The 15624-nt window shown below is 48.2% G+C and overlaps 4 protein-coding genes across 7 annotated transcripts in view; 2 read left to right on the top strand and 2 right to left on the bottom strand.

Annotated features, from left to right (window-relative positions):
* slc18a1 (solute carrier family 18 member A1) overlaps positions 1-3430 on the top strand; it is an 11494-nt gene extending 8064 nt beyond the window's left edge. The window contains exons 12-17 of one of the 2 annotated variants that reach the window (XM_027286889.1): positions 17-95; positions 177-228; positions 611-674; positions 831-950; positions 1028-1161; positions 2497-2607. In XM_027286889.1, the coding sequence (XP_027142690.1) occupies positions 17-95; positions 177-228; positions 611-674; positions 831-950; positions 1028-1161; positions 2497-2607 (560 nt within the window). Of the gene's footprint in view, positions 1-16; positions 96-176; positions 229-610; positions 675-830; positions 951-1027; positions 1162-2496 lie in introns of both variants that reach the window. The other variant, XM_027286891.1, reaches the window with a different exon arrangement.
* Positions 1-3965, bottom strand: part of LOC109139635 (uncharacterized) — a 20159-nt gene extending 16194 nt beyond the window's left edge. The window contains exon 1 of the mRNA XM_027286892.1: positions 3484-3965. The gene's annotated coding sequence lies outside the window, so the exon portion shown is untranslated. The remainder of the gene's footprint in view (positions 1-3483) is intronic.
* A 1571-nt stretch (positions 3966-5536) lies between these two features.
* On the top strand, positions 5537-8904 carry tti2 (TELO2 interacting protein 2). Of its 3 annotated transcripts, XM_027286887.1 has the most exons (11): positions 5537-5608; positions 5740-5804; positions 6135-6624; positions 6696-6862; positions 6943-7000; positions 7147-7275; positions 7354-7446; positions 7597-7790; positions 7897-8040; positions 8147-8306; positions 8554-8904. In XM_027286887.1, exons 2-11 carry the CDS (start codon positions 5767-5769, stop codon positions 8638-8640), a joined length of 1560 nt encoding a protein of 519 aa, XP_027142688.1. In that variant the 5' UTR covers positions 5537-5608; positions 5740-5766; the 3' UTR covers positions 8641-8904. The 3 variants fall into 3 exon arrangements, with proteins under 3 accessions (XP_027142688.1, XP_027142687.1, XP_027142689.1); XM_027286886.1 differs by lacking the exon at positions 5537-5608 and having other exon boundaries at positions 5662-5804; XM_027286888.1 differs by lacking the exon at positions 5537-5608 and having other exon boundaries at positions 5662-5804; positions 8569-8904.
* Positions 8723-15624, bottom strand: part of cntrl (centriolin) — a 26459-nt gene continuing 19557 nt past the window's right edge. Inside the window, exons 9-25 of the mRNA XM_027286019.1 lie at positions 15131-15297; positions 14418-14503; positions 14199-14328; positions 14012-14100; positions 13092-13428; positions 12898-13008; positions 12697-12814; positions 12227-12591; positions 12028-12122; positions 10846-10961; positions 10698-10750; positions 10509-10589; positions 10303-10402; positions 10068-10219; positions 9909-9959; positions 9781-9843; positions 8723-9233 (exon numbers count right to left, since the gene is read on the bottom strand). Of these exons, the coding sequence (XP_027141820.1) occupies positions 9066-9233; positions 9781-9843; positions 9909-9959; positions 10068-10219; positions 10303-10402; positions 10509-10589; positions 10698-10750; positions 10846-10961; positions 12028-12122; positions 12227-12591; positions 12697-12814; positions 12898-13008; positions 13092-13428; positions 14012-14100; positions 14199-14328; positions 14418-14503; positions 15131-15297 (2282 nt within the window). The 3' untranslated portion in view covers positions 8723-9065. The remainder of the gene's footprint in view (positions 9234-9780; positions 9844-9908; positions 9960-10067; positions 10220-10302; positions 10403-10508; positions 10590-10697; positions 10751-10845; positions 10962-12027; positions 12123-12226; positions 12592-12696; positions 12815-12897; positions 13009-13091; positions 13429-14011; positions 14101-14198; positions 14329-14417; positions 14504-15130; positions 15298-15624) is intronic.

Raw genomic sequence — 15624 nt, forward strand, 5'->3', positions numbered from 1 at the left:
GTGTGTTGTCTCACAGGTGTGGCCTTCCTTCCTGCCAGCATCTCGTACCTGATTGGAACAAACCTGTTCGGAGTTATGGCCAATAAGATGGGACGGTCAGTGTGTGTGTGTGTGTGTGTGTGTGAGAGACAGGCAGACAGGCAGACAGGTTGATGTGTCTCTCTCTCTCTCTTCAGGTGGCTCTGCTCCATGTTAGGCATGTTCATCGTCGGTGTCAGTCTGCTGTGTGTGAGTACAACACCTGTCAGTCACACCTGTCAGTCACACCTGTCAGTCACACCTGTCAGTCAACACCTGTCAGTCAACACCTGTCAGTCACACCTGTCAGTCACACCTGTCAGTCAACACCTGTCAGTCAACACCTGTCAGTCACACCTGTCAGTCACACCTGTCAGTCACCACCTGTCAGTCAACACCTGTCAGTCACACCTGTCAGTCAACACCTGTCAGTCACACCTGTCAGTCACACCTGTCAGTCACCACCTGTCAGTCACACCTGTCAGTTACACCTGTCACTCACCTGTCCAGATATGATGTCCAGGAAGTGATGACCTGCACTAACATGCATTGTGTGTGTGTGTGTGTGTGTGTGTGTGTGTGTGTGTGTCAGGTTCCCTTTGCCACCAGTATCTACGGTCTGATTGGACCAAACGGAGGTCTTGGCTTTGCCATAGGTGACTATCATCGTCATGTTCATGAGCTGTGATGTCACTGTGATGTCACTGGAGCGCTGAGCTGTGATGTCACAGGAGCGCTGAGCTGTGATGTCACTGTGATGTCACTGGAGCGCTGAGCTGTGATGTCACTCTGTGTCGCCCCCCCCTCCTCAGGTATGGTGGACTCCTCCATGATGGCCATCATGGGTTACCTGGTCGACATCCGGCACACCTCTGTGTACGGCAGCGTCTACGCCATCGCTGACGTGGCGCTGTGTTTGGGCTTCGCTATAGGTAACACACACACACACACACACACACACACACACACACACACACACACACAAACATAAATCTGTGTGTTGTCCCAGGACCTTCCACAGGGGGCGCTCTGGTTCAGGCGGTGGGCTTCCCGTGTCTCATGGTGTTCATCGGAGTGATCAACATCCTGTACGCTCCGCTCTGCTTCCTGTTACGTAACCCGGCGGTCAGAGAGGAGAAGATGGTGAGTACACACAACTACACTTCCCATCATGCTTTGAGAGCTGTAAACAGGAAACATAGAGTAACCATGGATGCTTACGGTCAGTTTGTTGCTGTGGACATTGTTGTTGTTGCTGCTGTGGACATTGCTGTTGTTGCTGTGGACATTGTTGTTGTTGTTGCTGTGGACATTGTTGCTGCTGTGGACATTGTTGTTGTTGCTGTGGACATTGTTGCTGCTGTGGACATTGCTGTTGTTGCTGTGGACATTGTTGTTGTTGTTGCTGCTGTGGACATTGTTGTTGTTGTTGTTGCTGTGGACATTGTTGCTGCTGTGGACATTGCTGTTGTTGCTGTGGACATTGTTGTTGTTGTTGCTGCTGTGGACATTGTTGTTGCTGCTGTGGACATTGTTGTTGCTGCTGTGGACATTGTTGTTGTTGCTGTGGATATTGTTGTTGTTGTGGACATTGCTGTTGTTGCTGTGGACATTGTTGTTGTTGTTGCTGCTGTGGACATTGTTGTTGTTGTTGTTGCTGTGGACATTGTTGCTGCTGTGGACATTGCTGTTGTTGCTGTGGACATTGTTGTTGTTGTTGCTGCTGTGGACATTGTTGTTGCTGTTGTGGACATTGTTGTTGCTGCTGTGGACATTGTTGTTGTTGCTGTGGACATTGTTGTTGTTGTTGCTGCTGTGGACATTGTTGTTGTTCTTGCTGTGGACATTGTTGTTGTTCTTGCTGTGGACATTGTTGTTGTTCTTGCTGTGGACATTGTTGTTGTTGCTGTGGACATTGCTGTTGCTGCTGTGGACATTGTTGTTGTTGCTGCTGTGGACATTGCTGTTGTTGCTGTGGACATTGTTGTTGTTGTTGCTGTTGCTGCTGTGGACATTGTTGTTGCTGTTGCTGTTGTGGACATTGTTGTTGTTGTTGCTGTGGACATTGTTGTTGCTGTTGCTGCTGTGGACGTTGTTGTTGCTGTGGACATTGTTGTTGTTGTTGTTGTTGCCGCCAGCTGTCTCTTAAATGTTGAACACATTTTAGAATCTTCATCCTGAATCAGTTCCCAAAAATCTGCCGCGTTCACACAGTGTACACTTATTAAACACACACATACACACACACATACACACACATACACACACACACACAGGCAGGTCCTAACACATCAGTAGGAAGTGTGTGTGTGTGTGTGAAGTGGATCCAAAGTGTGTGTGTGTGAAGTCATTACACAGTGATTAGACTGATCACAGATCAGAGGCTGCTGCCTTCAAAGAAACATTTCACTTAATAAACTCTCAATTACACACAGATTACAGTGTGTGTGTGTGTGTGTGTGTGTGTGTGTGTTGCAGGCGATCATCGACCAGGAGTGTGTGATGCACACAAAGAGTTACAACACACAGAAGGAGAGTCGAGAGTTTCCTCTGAGCGATTACAGTGAAGAAGAGGAGACAGAGGAGTGACACACACACACACACACACACACACACACACTGAGGATGACCATGTTGTGATGTTTACCTTCATCATCAGACTTCCTGTCAGAGCCCCTGGGAAACCCCGTGCATGTTTTTAATTTCTGTGTTAATTATAATTAATTGAACTGTAAATGTTACAAAGTCTGGTAATCTGAATAAATGACGTCAGCTAGGACCCGCCCCCTTAGTTACTGTTGCTACGTGTGACGTGATGATGTCACACTGAAAACAGTCGCAGATTTAAGTCCCACCCCTTTTTTGGGCTCTGTGCTCCAATCACAGTCGAGCAAACCTCAGTCAACGTCCTCCTTTCCTGTACTTACGCTACGTGTTAGCTTTGTGCTAGCTGCGTGTTAGCTTTGTGCTAGCTACGTGTTAGCTTTGTGCTAGCTACGTGTTAGCTTTGTGCTAGCTGCGTGTTAGCTTTGTGCTAGCTACGTGTTAGCGTGTTGGACATCAATGGGGACTTAGCTAACATTAGCTTAGTTAGCTAAGTCCTAGCTGCTAAGTTAGCCATTGTTTTGCTAACATTAGCTGACTTAGCTATATTAAGCTAACGCAGAGGAGGAGGAAGTTGACTTTCATTAGCTGTTAGCATGTTTTTCTGTAGCTATTTAAAATCATTGGTCTCACATAAAGAAATGCTATCATGCTAACCTAAAGCTAACATGTAGCAGTGCAGTCGCTAATGTTAGCGTCATGTTTGATAGCATGTTTGTTTGTTTTTTAACGGGACCTGACGCCATGAATTCTTCTGTGTATCTGACCTCTGACCTCTGTCACCATTAAAGCCTGCTGTAACCTGGAAGACACACCTGTGTGTGTGTGTGTGTGTGTGTGTGTGTGTGTGTGTGCACACACTTCTTATCTGCTCTTTAATTTCCTGTGACGATTCGTCCTCGTCGACACTCCGTCAGCTGGAAAGGTAAACAGGAAGTTAGCTCTGATATGAGCACAATAGAAGTCATCAGGAGTCATGTGACCTTTCAGGGAGTCATGTGACGTCAGTGTTGTTGTCCAACATGTTATCACAACGTACAGACTGAGTCACATGAACGACAGGCTGAATCTATGTTTATGTTTTTATTATTGCTAATTATTAATTTTTAGATTTATCATTATTATTAACTTCAACAGCTAGCACAGGTTTGGATGCTAAAAAGAAACAAAAGACAAAAAAATATTTGAAACTGTGTGTGTGTGTGTGTGTGTGTGTGTGTGTGTGTTTAACATGTTAATTACATCCTCTGACAGCAGATCACAGCAGCTTCAGCCCACACACACACACACACACGCACGCACGCACACACATACACACACACACACACAGCTTCAAAACATTTCCTCCTGCTTTGAAATATGAAGAAACACACAAGTGTGTGTGTGTGTGTGTGTGTGTGTGTGTGTGTGTGTGATCAAAGTGTTTAACCCTTTGTGTTTCAGCTCTGATGTGGTCGTTCAGATTTTCTTTTTTGGTAAACATTTTTTAAACGTGAATATTGACTTTTCACCTGACGCTAATCTCACCACACACACACACACACACACACACACACACACACAGAGTCATGGTGTCTGTGTTTGTCTGATGTGTGTGAACACGTGTGTGACCTCAATAATTCATATTTCAGTTCATAAACACAGACTCTCTCTGGAGGTCTCTTACTGTTTCTATCTATCTATCAGAATAATAATATACAGAATTAAAAGTGAAAAAAAAACTGAAAATGAAAAAACATTTCAAAAATTGAAACAAAAAATGCATCACAGGATCAGAGTCAATCGTCCACAGAGTCCAACAGGTTCAGGACTACACGAGAGGCAGGACTTGTTGTGGAGAAGTTGCTGAAGTCAAAGGTCAAAGGTCAGGAGTTCAGAAAGTGTTCAGGAGCCTCTGATGTCTGATGCTGTATTATTTATTGACGCTTGATCAAGGAGAATTAGAGACACTCTCAAAGTTCATCAGAAGTGCCTGAGTCGGTCTCACATTCTGCCCAACTCATCCTGGTGGATCGACTTTAAACCCCAAGATAACAGCACAAATACTACACGCCCAGAATGAGTCACAGAGAATGTCTTTACCCATGGAGGTGTTATTGTCAACATGTTCTAGTCTGGAGACACAGATGTCTGTTTACGCAGATTGGACCGTCAACAACAAGCTATCTATTATGTCTATGAAGGCAGCAACAGGTCTCTGTGACCCTGGACACCACAGTGTGGAGATAGACTGGCACCTACTGTTCCCAACCAAAGCCAAACAACTAATACTGCTGAGGACCTCAAGGCCCACACGGGACCTCAAGGCCCACACGGGACCTCGTTAACCTCAGGAGAGGAAACTCAGAACAGTCTGTGCACCTGTGACAGGCGGAGTCAAACACCTGTGACAGGCGGAGTCAAACACCTGTGACAGGCGGAGTCAAACACCTGTGACAGGCGGAGTCAAACACCTGATGAAGACGTGCAGCAGCCTGGACTGACAGAGCCCGAGGACTTCATTTACATACTTCATGAATTATTCATAACCCATCATTAATTATTCATGATGTGTGCAGCTCTCATTAACAGAGACAATCACAGCTGATGATGACGTCATTCTGTTGTCATGACAACAACACTCTGTCGTCATTCTTTCGCGGGGATTTTTCATGGTGCGTCGTTAAAAGTCGCTCGGGTGGAACCAATAATTTGTTCCGTGTATCCGTAAACAATAAATGAAGAAGAAAAACAGAAACACATCAAATAAACAGCAACAATAATTCCAGACTCAGCGTCAGACACCAATACATTAATTATTAATTATTAGCAAACATTCAGGATGTAAACAAACTCAAACCAGGCAGCGTTCAAACTTCCGGTGGTAGGAACCGTTCACGCGGAGCTTGTATCCGGCCGAACACAGTCCGTCCCGGTGAACTTCCGGTGTTTGGTGCTTTGAATCAGAGTCGCGAGCGAAAGATAAAATTAATTAATTAATTAATTAATTAATGAGCTTCATGAGCGAGCTTCATGAGCGAGCTTCATGAGCGAGCTTCATGAACGAGCTTCATGACCGAGCTTCATGAACGAGCTTCATGACCGAGCTTTAATGAGCGAGCTTCATGAACGAGCTTCATGAGCGAGCTTCATGTCTGATTAAAGATGAAAGGAGCCGCCGAACACACCGAGTCAGAACCGAGGTCAGTGACGTAACGAACACTGTGTGTGGTCCGTTTAATGACGTCACTTTGATGACGTCACTTTGATGACGTGTTTCGTCATTTTCTAGATGATCGATAATCGAAGCTTCACTTCCGGTTGATAAACAGTTTTTGTCTTTTCAAAATAAAACAAGATTTATCTAAAAGTATCTCTCTCCTCCTCTCCTCTCTCCTTTCCTTCCCTCCTCCTCTCTCCTCCTCTCTCTCCTCTCCTTTCCTCCTCTCTCCTTTCCTTCCCTCCTCTCCTCTCCTCCTCTCCTCTCCTCTCCTTTCCTTCCCTCCTCTCCTTTCCTTCCCTCCTCTCCTCAGTATGGAGCTTTCATCTCTCCTTCATGACCTTCATCTGTCCCCCTCTTCCTCCTCAGAGAAGCCCCTCCCCTCTGCCTCCCTTCCTCCAATCACAGAGCTCCTGTCTCGGCTGCAGGAGAAGCTGATTGGTTCGTCCTCAGACGCTGAAACGAGCTCCCTGATTGGTCGCGTGGAGCTTCTCTTCCAAACAGCTGATCCTCATTGGCTGTTCTCTCCAGCCTCCTCCAATCGGGATGGAGGGTGGGCGGAGCTTCAGGTGGCATACAGCTCTGTGGTGAGCGCTCTGATTGGCTGTGCAGCTCTGCCGCTCTGTGAGGACGACTCCGCCTCTCTGCCCGCCTCGGCCTATCACGGCATCCCGACCCGAGCGGCAGCGGTATGCTCCGCCCTCACGGCGCTGCTGGGAACTCTGGGAAACGTAGGCGGACAGAGCGGCGTGCTGCTGAGTGTGTGTCCTCCCGTGTGTGTGTTCTCTGTCACACACTTCCAGGTGAGTTTGTTTCCGGTGTGACGTTCAGACTCCGGCTCACAGAATCAAGCGAACCCTCTGTCTGTGTTCAGGACCGGCCCTGGACAAGCCCCGCCTCCAGGGCGGCGGCTCGGAGCCTGCAGGAGGCGCTGCTGAGGGCGGGGCGCTGGAGAGACTCCGCCCACCTCCTGACGGGGGACGAGGAGAACAGAGGCATGCTGGGAGAAATCCTTGATGTCCTGCAGCCTCAGCTGAGCAAGTGAGACCACTGAGGGGGTCCAGAACCAGAACCAGGACCAGGACCAGGACCAGTCCACTAACTCTGTGTGTGTGTTGCAGGGACGTGTGGACGCGCTGTGAAGCCGTGAAGTTTGTGTTTGCGTGGACGCTGCTACAGGTGAGTCTGACATCTACAGCAGCCAATCACAAGTCAGCGTCACACCCACAGCTCTACTGCAGCTGTGTGTGTGTGTGTGTGTGTGTGTGTGTGTGTGTGTGTGCGTGTGTGTGTGTGTGTGTGTGTGTGTTTGTGTGTGTGTGTAGGTGACTCGTCCCTCTCTCTCCCCTCACCTGTCTCGCCTCCTCCCCCCGTCACTCCTGCTCAATGACCACTACAGACCAGAGAACTGCATGCTGGGAGTCCACTGCCTGCACCACATCGTGTTGAACACGGTGAGAACACACACACACACACACACACACACACACACACACACACACACACGCTCTGACTCCATGTCCATGTTCCAGACGCCTGCAGACCTCCGTCAGTTCAACCGAGCTGAAGTTGTTTACGAGGCGTTCTTCAAACACCTGTACACGTCAGAGGCGGCTGTCATGCAGGTAACACACACACACACACACACACACACGCGCGCACACACACACGCACGCACGCACGCACGCACGCACGCACGCACACACACACGCACACACACACGCACACACACGCGGTCTCTGTCCGGCCTCAGCTTTAGCCTCTGTGTTGTTCAGGCGGTGCTGCCGGGTCTGTTGGACCTGCTGGCTGTTCTGGAGAAGCCCCCCTCCTCGCTCGGCCCCTCCCCCTCACACAGGAAGCCGTGTCGCCACGACGACGTGCTGCGTCTGATGCTGACTCACATGGAGGCGGAGAACAAGGTGGCGCTGCGACGTGTCTATGCCGCCGCTCTGCCACCGTACGTGGACAGGTAGGACGAGCGTTTGATACTCACAGCAGGTCGTGTCTCTGGCAGGCGGGTGGAGTCTGACCTGTGTGGGTGGAGTCTGACGTGTGTGTTTGCTGTGCGAGGACAGGATGGGCGTGGCCGTGTGCAGGCACCTGCGGCGGCTGGAGCGGGTGGTGCTGGGATACCTGGAGGTCAGAGACTCACCTGAGGAGACGAGCCGGCTGAAGATGCTCGAGGTTCTAGAGAAGAGCATCAGGACGGCCTGGCCCCGGTAACACACACACACACACACACACACACACACACACACACACACACACACACACACACAGGCCGTATCCCAGCATGCACCTGGTTCACCTGTCTGTCTCTCTCAGGATGGCGTGTCGAGTTGACGTGTTGCTGCGTTGCCTGTTGAAGTTGCTGCTGGACGTCTCCGTGGACTCCGGTCTCAGTGACTCTGTCAGACAGCAGCTGACCAATCAGACGTCTCTCTGCATCAAGCTGCTCGACGGCTGCTCGCATGGCGACGTCCAGGTGAGCTCACCTGCTGACCGATGACCTCACGACTGTTAATGAGCTGCTGTTTAAAGTTTGATCCTGTCAGGTCACCTGACACGGCGTCTGGACCAAAGCTGTCAGGTGCAGCTGTCTACACCTGTTGATGTTCATGATGTTTAAATATTCATGAGCTATAACGTCTGTCTGTCTGTCTGTCCATCCGTCTGTCTGTCTGTCTGTCTGTCCATCCGTCTGTCTGTCTGTCTGTCTGTCTGCTTGTCAGCGTCTCCTCGAGCAGATCGACAGCAGCTGCTGCAGCCCTGAGGTGCTCTGTTGCCTGGCGACGGTAACTACGAGGACGGGGAGGTGAAGACACACCTGACACACCTGTTTCCTGTCAGACAGAGCTGAGGGCGACAGAGCGCGTGGACTGAACATCGACGACACTGAACTGATTTGAACTCAGAGTTTAATTCAAAGATGAAAATGTGTTTTCCATGTTTTCATGAAGGCACCACGTGTGCTGCGTTCACTGACAGTAAAGCCAATGCTGTGGCACATGATGATGATAGCTCGTTACTGCCCCCTGTGGTCCGTGCTGCGTCCTGCATAATTAAAGTGTTCTCGAACCTTTGATGTGTCTCTTTCTTCTTTGGACCGTCTGCACAATGTCAAGCTAACACGTAGCATATCTAATACAGGAAGCTAGCTGAACTGTGATTGGAGCACAGAGCAAAAAGAGGCGGGACGTCCATGTGATTGGATGGAAAGCTCCAGTCAGCAGACCTGAGTGTTTTACAGAAACATGTTCACAGGTGAGTTACCTGTCACTGTGTGTGTGTGTGTGAGCAGCGAGTCCAGCTGGTCCACTTGGTGTTTCAGTCCCAGTAAACTGTCTTCAGCCTCCAGCCGTCTCTCCATCAGAGTCTCCTGCTGAGTCCACAGACTGCAGCGCAGACGGGCCTGAACAGAACCGCAGATAGCCGGTCACTTCAAAACAGTAATCACTGACTCTGATCACTGACACTGACTCTGATCACTGACTCTGATCACTGACTCTGATCACTGACTCTGATCACTGACACTGACTCTGATCACTGACTCTGACTCTGATCACTGACTCTGATCTCTGACTCTGATCTCTGACTCTGATCTCTGACTCTGACTCTGATCACTGACTCTGATCACTGACTCTGACTCTGATCACTGACTCTGATCTCTGACTCTGATCAATGACTCTGATCTCTGACTCAGACTCTGATCTCTGACTCAGACTCTGATCTCCGACTCTGATCTCCGACTCTGATCACTGACTCTGATTCTGATCTCTGACTCTGATCTCTGACTCTGATCTCTGACTCTGATCTCTGATCACTGACTCTGATCACTGACTCTGATCACTGACTCTGATCACTGACTCTGACTGATCACTGACTCTGACTGATCACTGACTCTGATCACTGACTCTGACTCTGATCACTGACTCTGACTCTGATCTCTGCTGGCTCACCTTCAGTCGGTCCTCCTGTTGTCTCAGCCTCTCTCTCTGCAGTGCCACCTCCCACCTCTCCTCCTGGAAACAAACAAACATCAGACGGCGCCGACACCTTCAGACATCAGTCAGTCACACACACTCACCTGAGTACTGGCTGATCTCAGACCTGTAGACAGGTAGAAAGACTCCTCCTCCTGCACACACACATGTTCAGTGTTAACTGCTGTTAGCTCAGTCTGTTAGCCGGGCTGATATTTCCATTTTTAATGATTAATTACTAATGAATTTTATTGATGTTTCACCTCGTCGTCCTTCACATGAAGCTCTTGTTTGTTGTGTAGCTCCTCCTCTGTCTGAACTGGCCCCTCCTCTTTCTGCTGTAGCCCCTCCCTCCTCTGTATAAGCCCCTCCTCCTCATGGATCAGCTGTTTCTCTCTCCGGCACAGCTCCTTCTCTGACAATCAAACAGGAAGTTCTTTGTTTTCATGTGACCCTTCATGTCAAAATAAAAGCATGGACATGTTCAGTGTGACTGACTGAGCTGGTTCAGCTGCAGCTCCTGCTCACTCAGACGGCGCCCCCTGTCCTCCACCTGACACAGTGCAGCTTTAACATCACCCAGTCCAGCACACACGGCCTGAGAGAGAGACAGGAAACTGTCAGTACCTGTCTGTGTGTTACCTCTCTGTGTGTTACCTCTCTGTGTGTTACCTCTCTGTGTGTTTACCTGTCTGTGTGCTTACCTGTCTGTGTTGTATCAGTCTGTCTATCTCTGTCAGTTGTTCTCGTCTCTGCTGTTGTTGCTGACTGGAAACACTCAGCTCCTGGAGGACACACACGCACGCACACACACACACACACACACACACACACACACACACACACTGATCAGCACCCTGTGTGTGTGTGTGTGTGTGTGTGCGTGCGTTCACCTGTTCCACAGTCTGCAGGTGTTTCTTCTTCTCCTCCACATGTTCACTGAGCTCTGAAACACAGAACAGCTGCTCACACCACATGTATGTTATTCTGTATGTTACATGTTTATAGTATGCTAGTTATATGTTAGTGATGATGTCACACCCTTAAGCTGCTCCTGACTGGCTGCTGTATCTCTGACCACTTCCTGTTTGAGAAGCTGGGCGTGGCTGTGCTCCTCCCTCACTTTAACAAGCTCCGCCTCCACAGCTGACAGACACCTGACACAGAAAACATGTAAACAATGTGTTAAAACATGTAAACAATGTGTTAAAACATGTAAACAATGTGTTAAAAACATGTAAACAATGTGTTAAAAACATGTAAACAATGTGTTAAAAACATGTAAACAATGTGTAAACAATGTGTAAACAATGTGTTAAAATCATGTAAACAGTCTTAAATCATGTAAACAGTCTTAAAACATGTAAACAATGTGTTAAAACATGTAAACAATGTGTTAAAATCATGTTAACAATGTGTTAAAATCATGTAAACAATGTGTAAACAATGTGTTAGCCATGTGTTAAAACATGTAAACAATGTGTAAACAATGTGTTAGCCATGTGTTAAAACATGTAAACAATGTGTAAACAATGTGTTAAAAACATGAAAACAATGTGTTAAAAACATGAAAACAATGTGTTAAAAACATGTAAACAATGTGTTAAAAACATGAAAACAATGTGTTAAAAACATGTAAACAATGTGTTAAAACATGCAAACAATGTGTTGTAAATCTTCTAATAATATAATAATATTTTCATTATTTCTCTTCTCTGAAGCTTGTAGAGAAATATTGAATCACACTTTGTTTCACCAGGTCAGAGAATAAATGAGCCATGATCGTGTCTTTATCGACCGCCTGACGTCTGTGCATCATCAACTTTGTTATATTCATTTAAACATCTTTAAAATGAACTTTAGATTTTCTCTTTATTCTTCTTACTTTTCTCCTTATTCATAAATCTCAACAAGTCAACAAAAATATGATTAAAAACATGTTAACGAATAAATCTGAGTTTGTGTTTACAGAAACAAAAATTTGTCAGTGTTTCATGGAATGATCTAACAGAAGATAATACATCATCTAGTTTCAAAGTCTTCCAGCTCTTCTGGGAAATGTAGTCTAACCTACGCACCTTAAACACTCTGATAGACATAAATATAATATAATATAATAAATGTTAACATATTCATGCAGAGCTGTTCAGACGACACTAAAGTTATGAGGAAAGACTTCTAAAAATTCATTTTATTTATATTTACATAATATATGAAGTGTACCTGTCAGCGTGCCGCCGCCTGGCCTCCAGGTGTTTACACTGCTCCTGCATGCTGCTCCTCTCCTCCCTGCTCCTGCTCAGCTCCTCCTGCACCTCCTGCACCACGCCACAATGTACAATACATATCATATAAATCAATACATATACATCAATGCATCTACACATATCAATGTATCGATCTCTTTAATTCTGTGTCTGACCTTCAGGTTTGTTCGCAGTCGTTTCGTCTTTTTCAGACAAATTTCTGCTTCCTTTCTGTGAGACTCAACTTCCTGTTTCAGCTCAGCCAGCTCGTCCTTGGTTCCGTCCAGCTCGTCCTTGGTTCCGTCCAGCTCGTCCTTGGTTCCGTTCAGCTCGTCCAGCTTCCTGTCCAGCTCGTCCTTGGTTCTGTCCAGCTCGTCCTGCTTCCTGTCCAGCTCGTCCTTGGTTCCGTCCAGCTCGTCCTTGGTTCTGTCCAGCACGTCCTGCTTCTTGTGGAGCCGCTGCAGACTCTGGGTGCGTTTGTTTTGAACGTCCTCTGCTGCCTGCTGCTCAGTGAGTATCTCATGAAGGACGTGCTGGAGATCTGGACACAGAGAGGAGACACTCGGCTCTGACAGCTGCTGATTGGACAACGACTGTCATTTCTGGATCATGTGACAGCCACAGCTGTGTGCAGGTGTGTTGTTACCTGCTCTGTGTGTGTTGAGTTCACGCTGCACTGAGATCAGTTTCTGCTCGTCCTCCCTCAGATCACACACTGTGGACCTCCTCTTACTCAGCAGCACCTCCTGCTGCTCCAACAGCTCCTGCACACAGACAGACAGCTTTAGCACTATGGGCTGCTGAAGCACCAATCACCTCCACAGAGGGCAGAAGAACTCCTGCTCACCTCGACTCTGTCCTGCAGTCGTTGCTCCTCCTGTCTGACCTCCTCCAGTCTGTTCACAGCTGTCTGATGCTCCTCCCTCCTCTGAACCAACCTCTGCTCCTGCTGCTCCACCTGCAGGGAGGAGCACTTGGTTATATCTCCATCAAATCATCCATCCATCCATCCTCAGGCTGTAGACTGAAGGTGAACTTTACCTGACAGTGGAGAGAGCTGAGACGCTGCTCAGAGTCCTGACAGTCTGACAGCATGAGAGCTAATCTACACACACACACACACACACACACACATACACACACACACACACACACACACACACACACATACACACACACGTCATAAATCTGATGATGATGAAAACACACGAGCACGTGATGACAGCAGATTGTTGACCTGTCTGTAGCCGACTGTATGTTTGTGTTCACTTGTTGTATCTCCTGCTCTCTGCTCCTCAGCGTCTCCTCCACCTCCCTCAGAGTCTGCTCCTCCTGCTGCCTCTTCCTCCTCAGCTCCTCCACCTCCTCCTGCAGCTCTCTAGAGATCACATGATAAGAGTTAAGAGTCCGTGTGAAGGCTCCAACATTAAATATGTTGGGAATGTTTGAACGATGCATCACTGACGTGGACTCGAGACTGTGTGATGTCACGTGGTGAACTCCGCCCCTAGCATAACGGTATAGAAGTGGGTGTGGCTTCTGCACATTCAGTGGACACGCCCCCACAGTCCTGGAGCTGAGAATTCATGTTTACCTGACTCTGACACCTGATTTGGTAACCTTGACGTTATTTTTGGGTGGTTAATAACACTTTCTTCTTTAGTCAAACTTTATTTTGACTTTACGGAAAGGAGCTTCAAAGCTTCCTTTGTCATCTCCTTTAGCAGAGGAGACACGGAGCATCCTTCAGGAAAGGAAAGGAGGTTCTTTAAACAGTCATTAAGCATCAGTGTGTTTAAACAGTGACAGCTGCAGAGAGCGTGTGAACATGAACATACGTGTTGCCGTGATGTCACTCTGATCACTGTGTGTGTTGTGTTGTTGCCTGTGTTCTCTGCGTTCACACACACAGTCCAAGCTGTTTGGAACTGTGCCATCCAGCGTCAGGTGGACCTGTGTACCTCATGTGCTGTGTGGCCTCCAGCAGACAGGTGGCGCCGTCCTGAGCGGAGCGCTGTAACAGGTCGGCCTCCTGCTGAGCTGATCGGGCCTGAGGACGACACAGAGACATAAAGGTTCTGGTTCTGGTCCAACAACACAGTGTCCATATGCTAACACATACTAACATGTGTGTGTGTGTGTGTGTACCTTGTCTCTGGTGGTGTGTATGCACCTCTGAGCCTCCAGCAGCAGTCTGTCAGCCTGTCGGAGTTCAGCTCGTCTCTTCAGGAGAGTTTTCTCCACACACTCCACCTCATCACACACCTGCATCACACTGCTACACACACACACACACACACAGTTTTGAACGTTGTTCATTACATTCATTCTAATGTGTGTGTGTGTGTGTGTGTGTGTGTGTGTTACCGGTGTCGTCTCAGTGTGTGTCGTAGTTTCTTCTTTTCCTTCAGTTTGTCTTCTTTGTGCACACACTCACACACACACCTGTCTACCTGCTGACCCACACACACACACACACACACACACACACACACAATGAGATGTATGTAAAATGTACATACAAACATATGTTAGCATGATACCGGTGTCAACTAACCTGTGATCTGATTGGCCGGCTGCAGACTGACCTGTGTTCTGATTGGCCGGCTACAAACTGACCTGTGATCTGATTGGCCAGCTACAGACTCACCTGTGATCTGATTGGCCGGCTACAAACTGACCTGTGATCTGATTGGCCAGCTACAGACTGACCTGTGATCTGATTGGCAGGCTGCAGACTGACCTGTGGTCTGATTGGCCGGCTACAAACTGACCTGGGATCTGACTGGCTGGATGCAGACTCACCTGTTATTAGCCGGCTACAAACTAAGTTGTGATCTGATTGGCCGGCTACAGACTGACCTGTAATCTGATTGGCCAGCTACAGACTGACCTGTGGTCTGATTGGCCGGTTGCAGACTCACCTGTTATCTGATTGGCCAGCTACAAACTGACCTGTGATCTGATTGGCCGGCTGCAAACAGACCTGTGGTCTGATTGGCCGGCTGCAAACTGACATGTGGTCTGATTGGTCGGGCCGCAGACTGACCTGTGTTCTGATTGGCTGGCTGCAGACTGACCTGTGATCTGTGTTCTGGGATGTTACAGTGCAGAGCAGGTGAACCACAGAGCAGCCATGGAGCTCCATCCAGGGGAGTGGGAGTGTGTGTGAGCCCAGCAGGGAGAGCTGCAGCTGGGGCAGGAGGAGGAGAGTGTCCTCTGGAGCTGTCTGTCCACTCTGCTGCTCCTGCAGGAGAAACACGAGTCACACTCAGTCTGTACCAGTGTCTGTACCAGTGTCTGTACCTGTGTCTGTACCTGTATGTGTCTGTACCTGTGTCTGTACCAGTGTCTGTACCTGTATGTGTCTGTACCTGTATGTGTCTGTACAGATGTAGCAACTTAAAAGTTCCCGTGTTTCCGTGACGGAACCGTGACGGGACCGTGGCTGTTCCGTCACAGGTCCTGTCAAGGTCCTTGGCTGGTGCGTGACCGAAATGTAATCCCCCGCGATGACGTAGTCAGTGAGGCCCCGACTGGAAACGCCCCTAAGCAGTCTGTGTGAAAACCAGCT

Source organism: Larimichthys crocea, chromosome XIII (assembly GCF_000972845.2).
Source record: "Larimichthys crocea isolate SSNF chromosome XIII, L_crocea_2.0, whole genome shotgun sequence".
In the NCBI taxonomy this organism is placed as follows: domain Eukaryota; kingdom Metazoa; phylum Chordata; class Actinopteri; family Sciaenidae; genus Larimichthys; species Larimichthys crocea.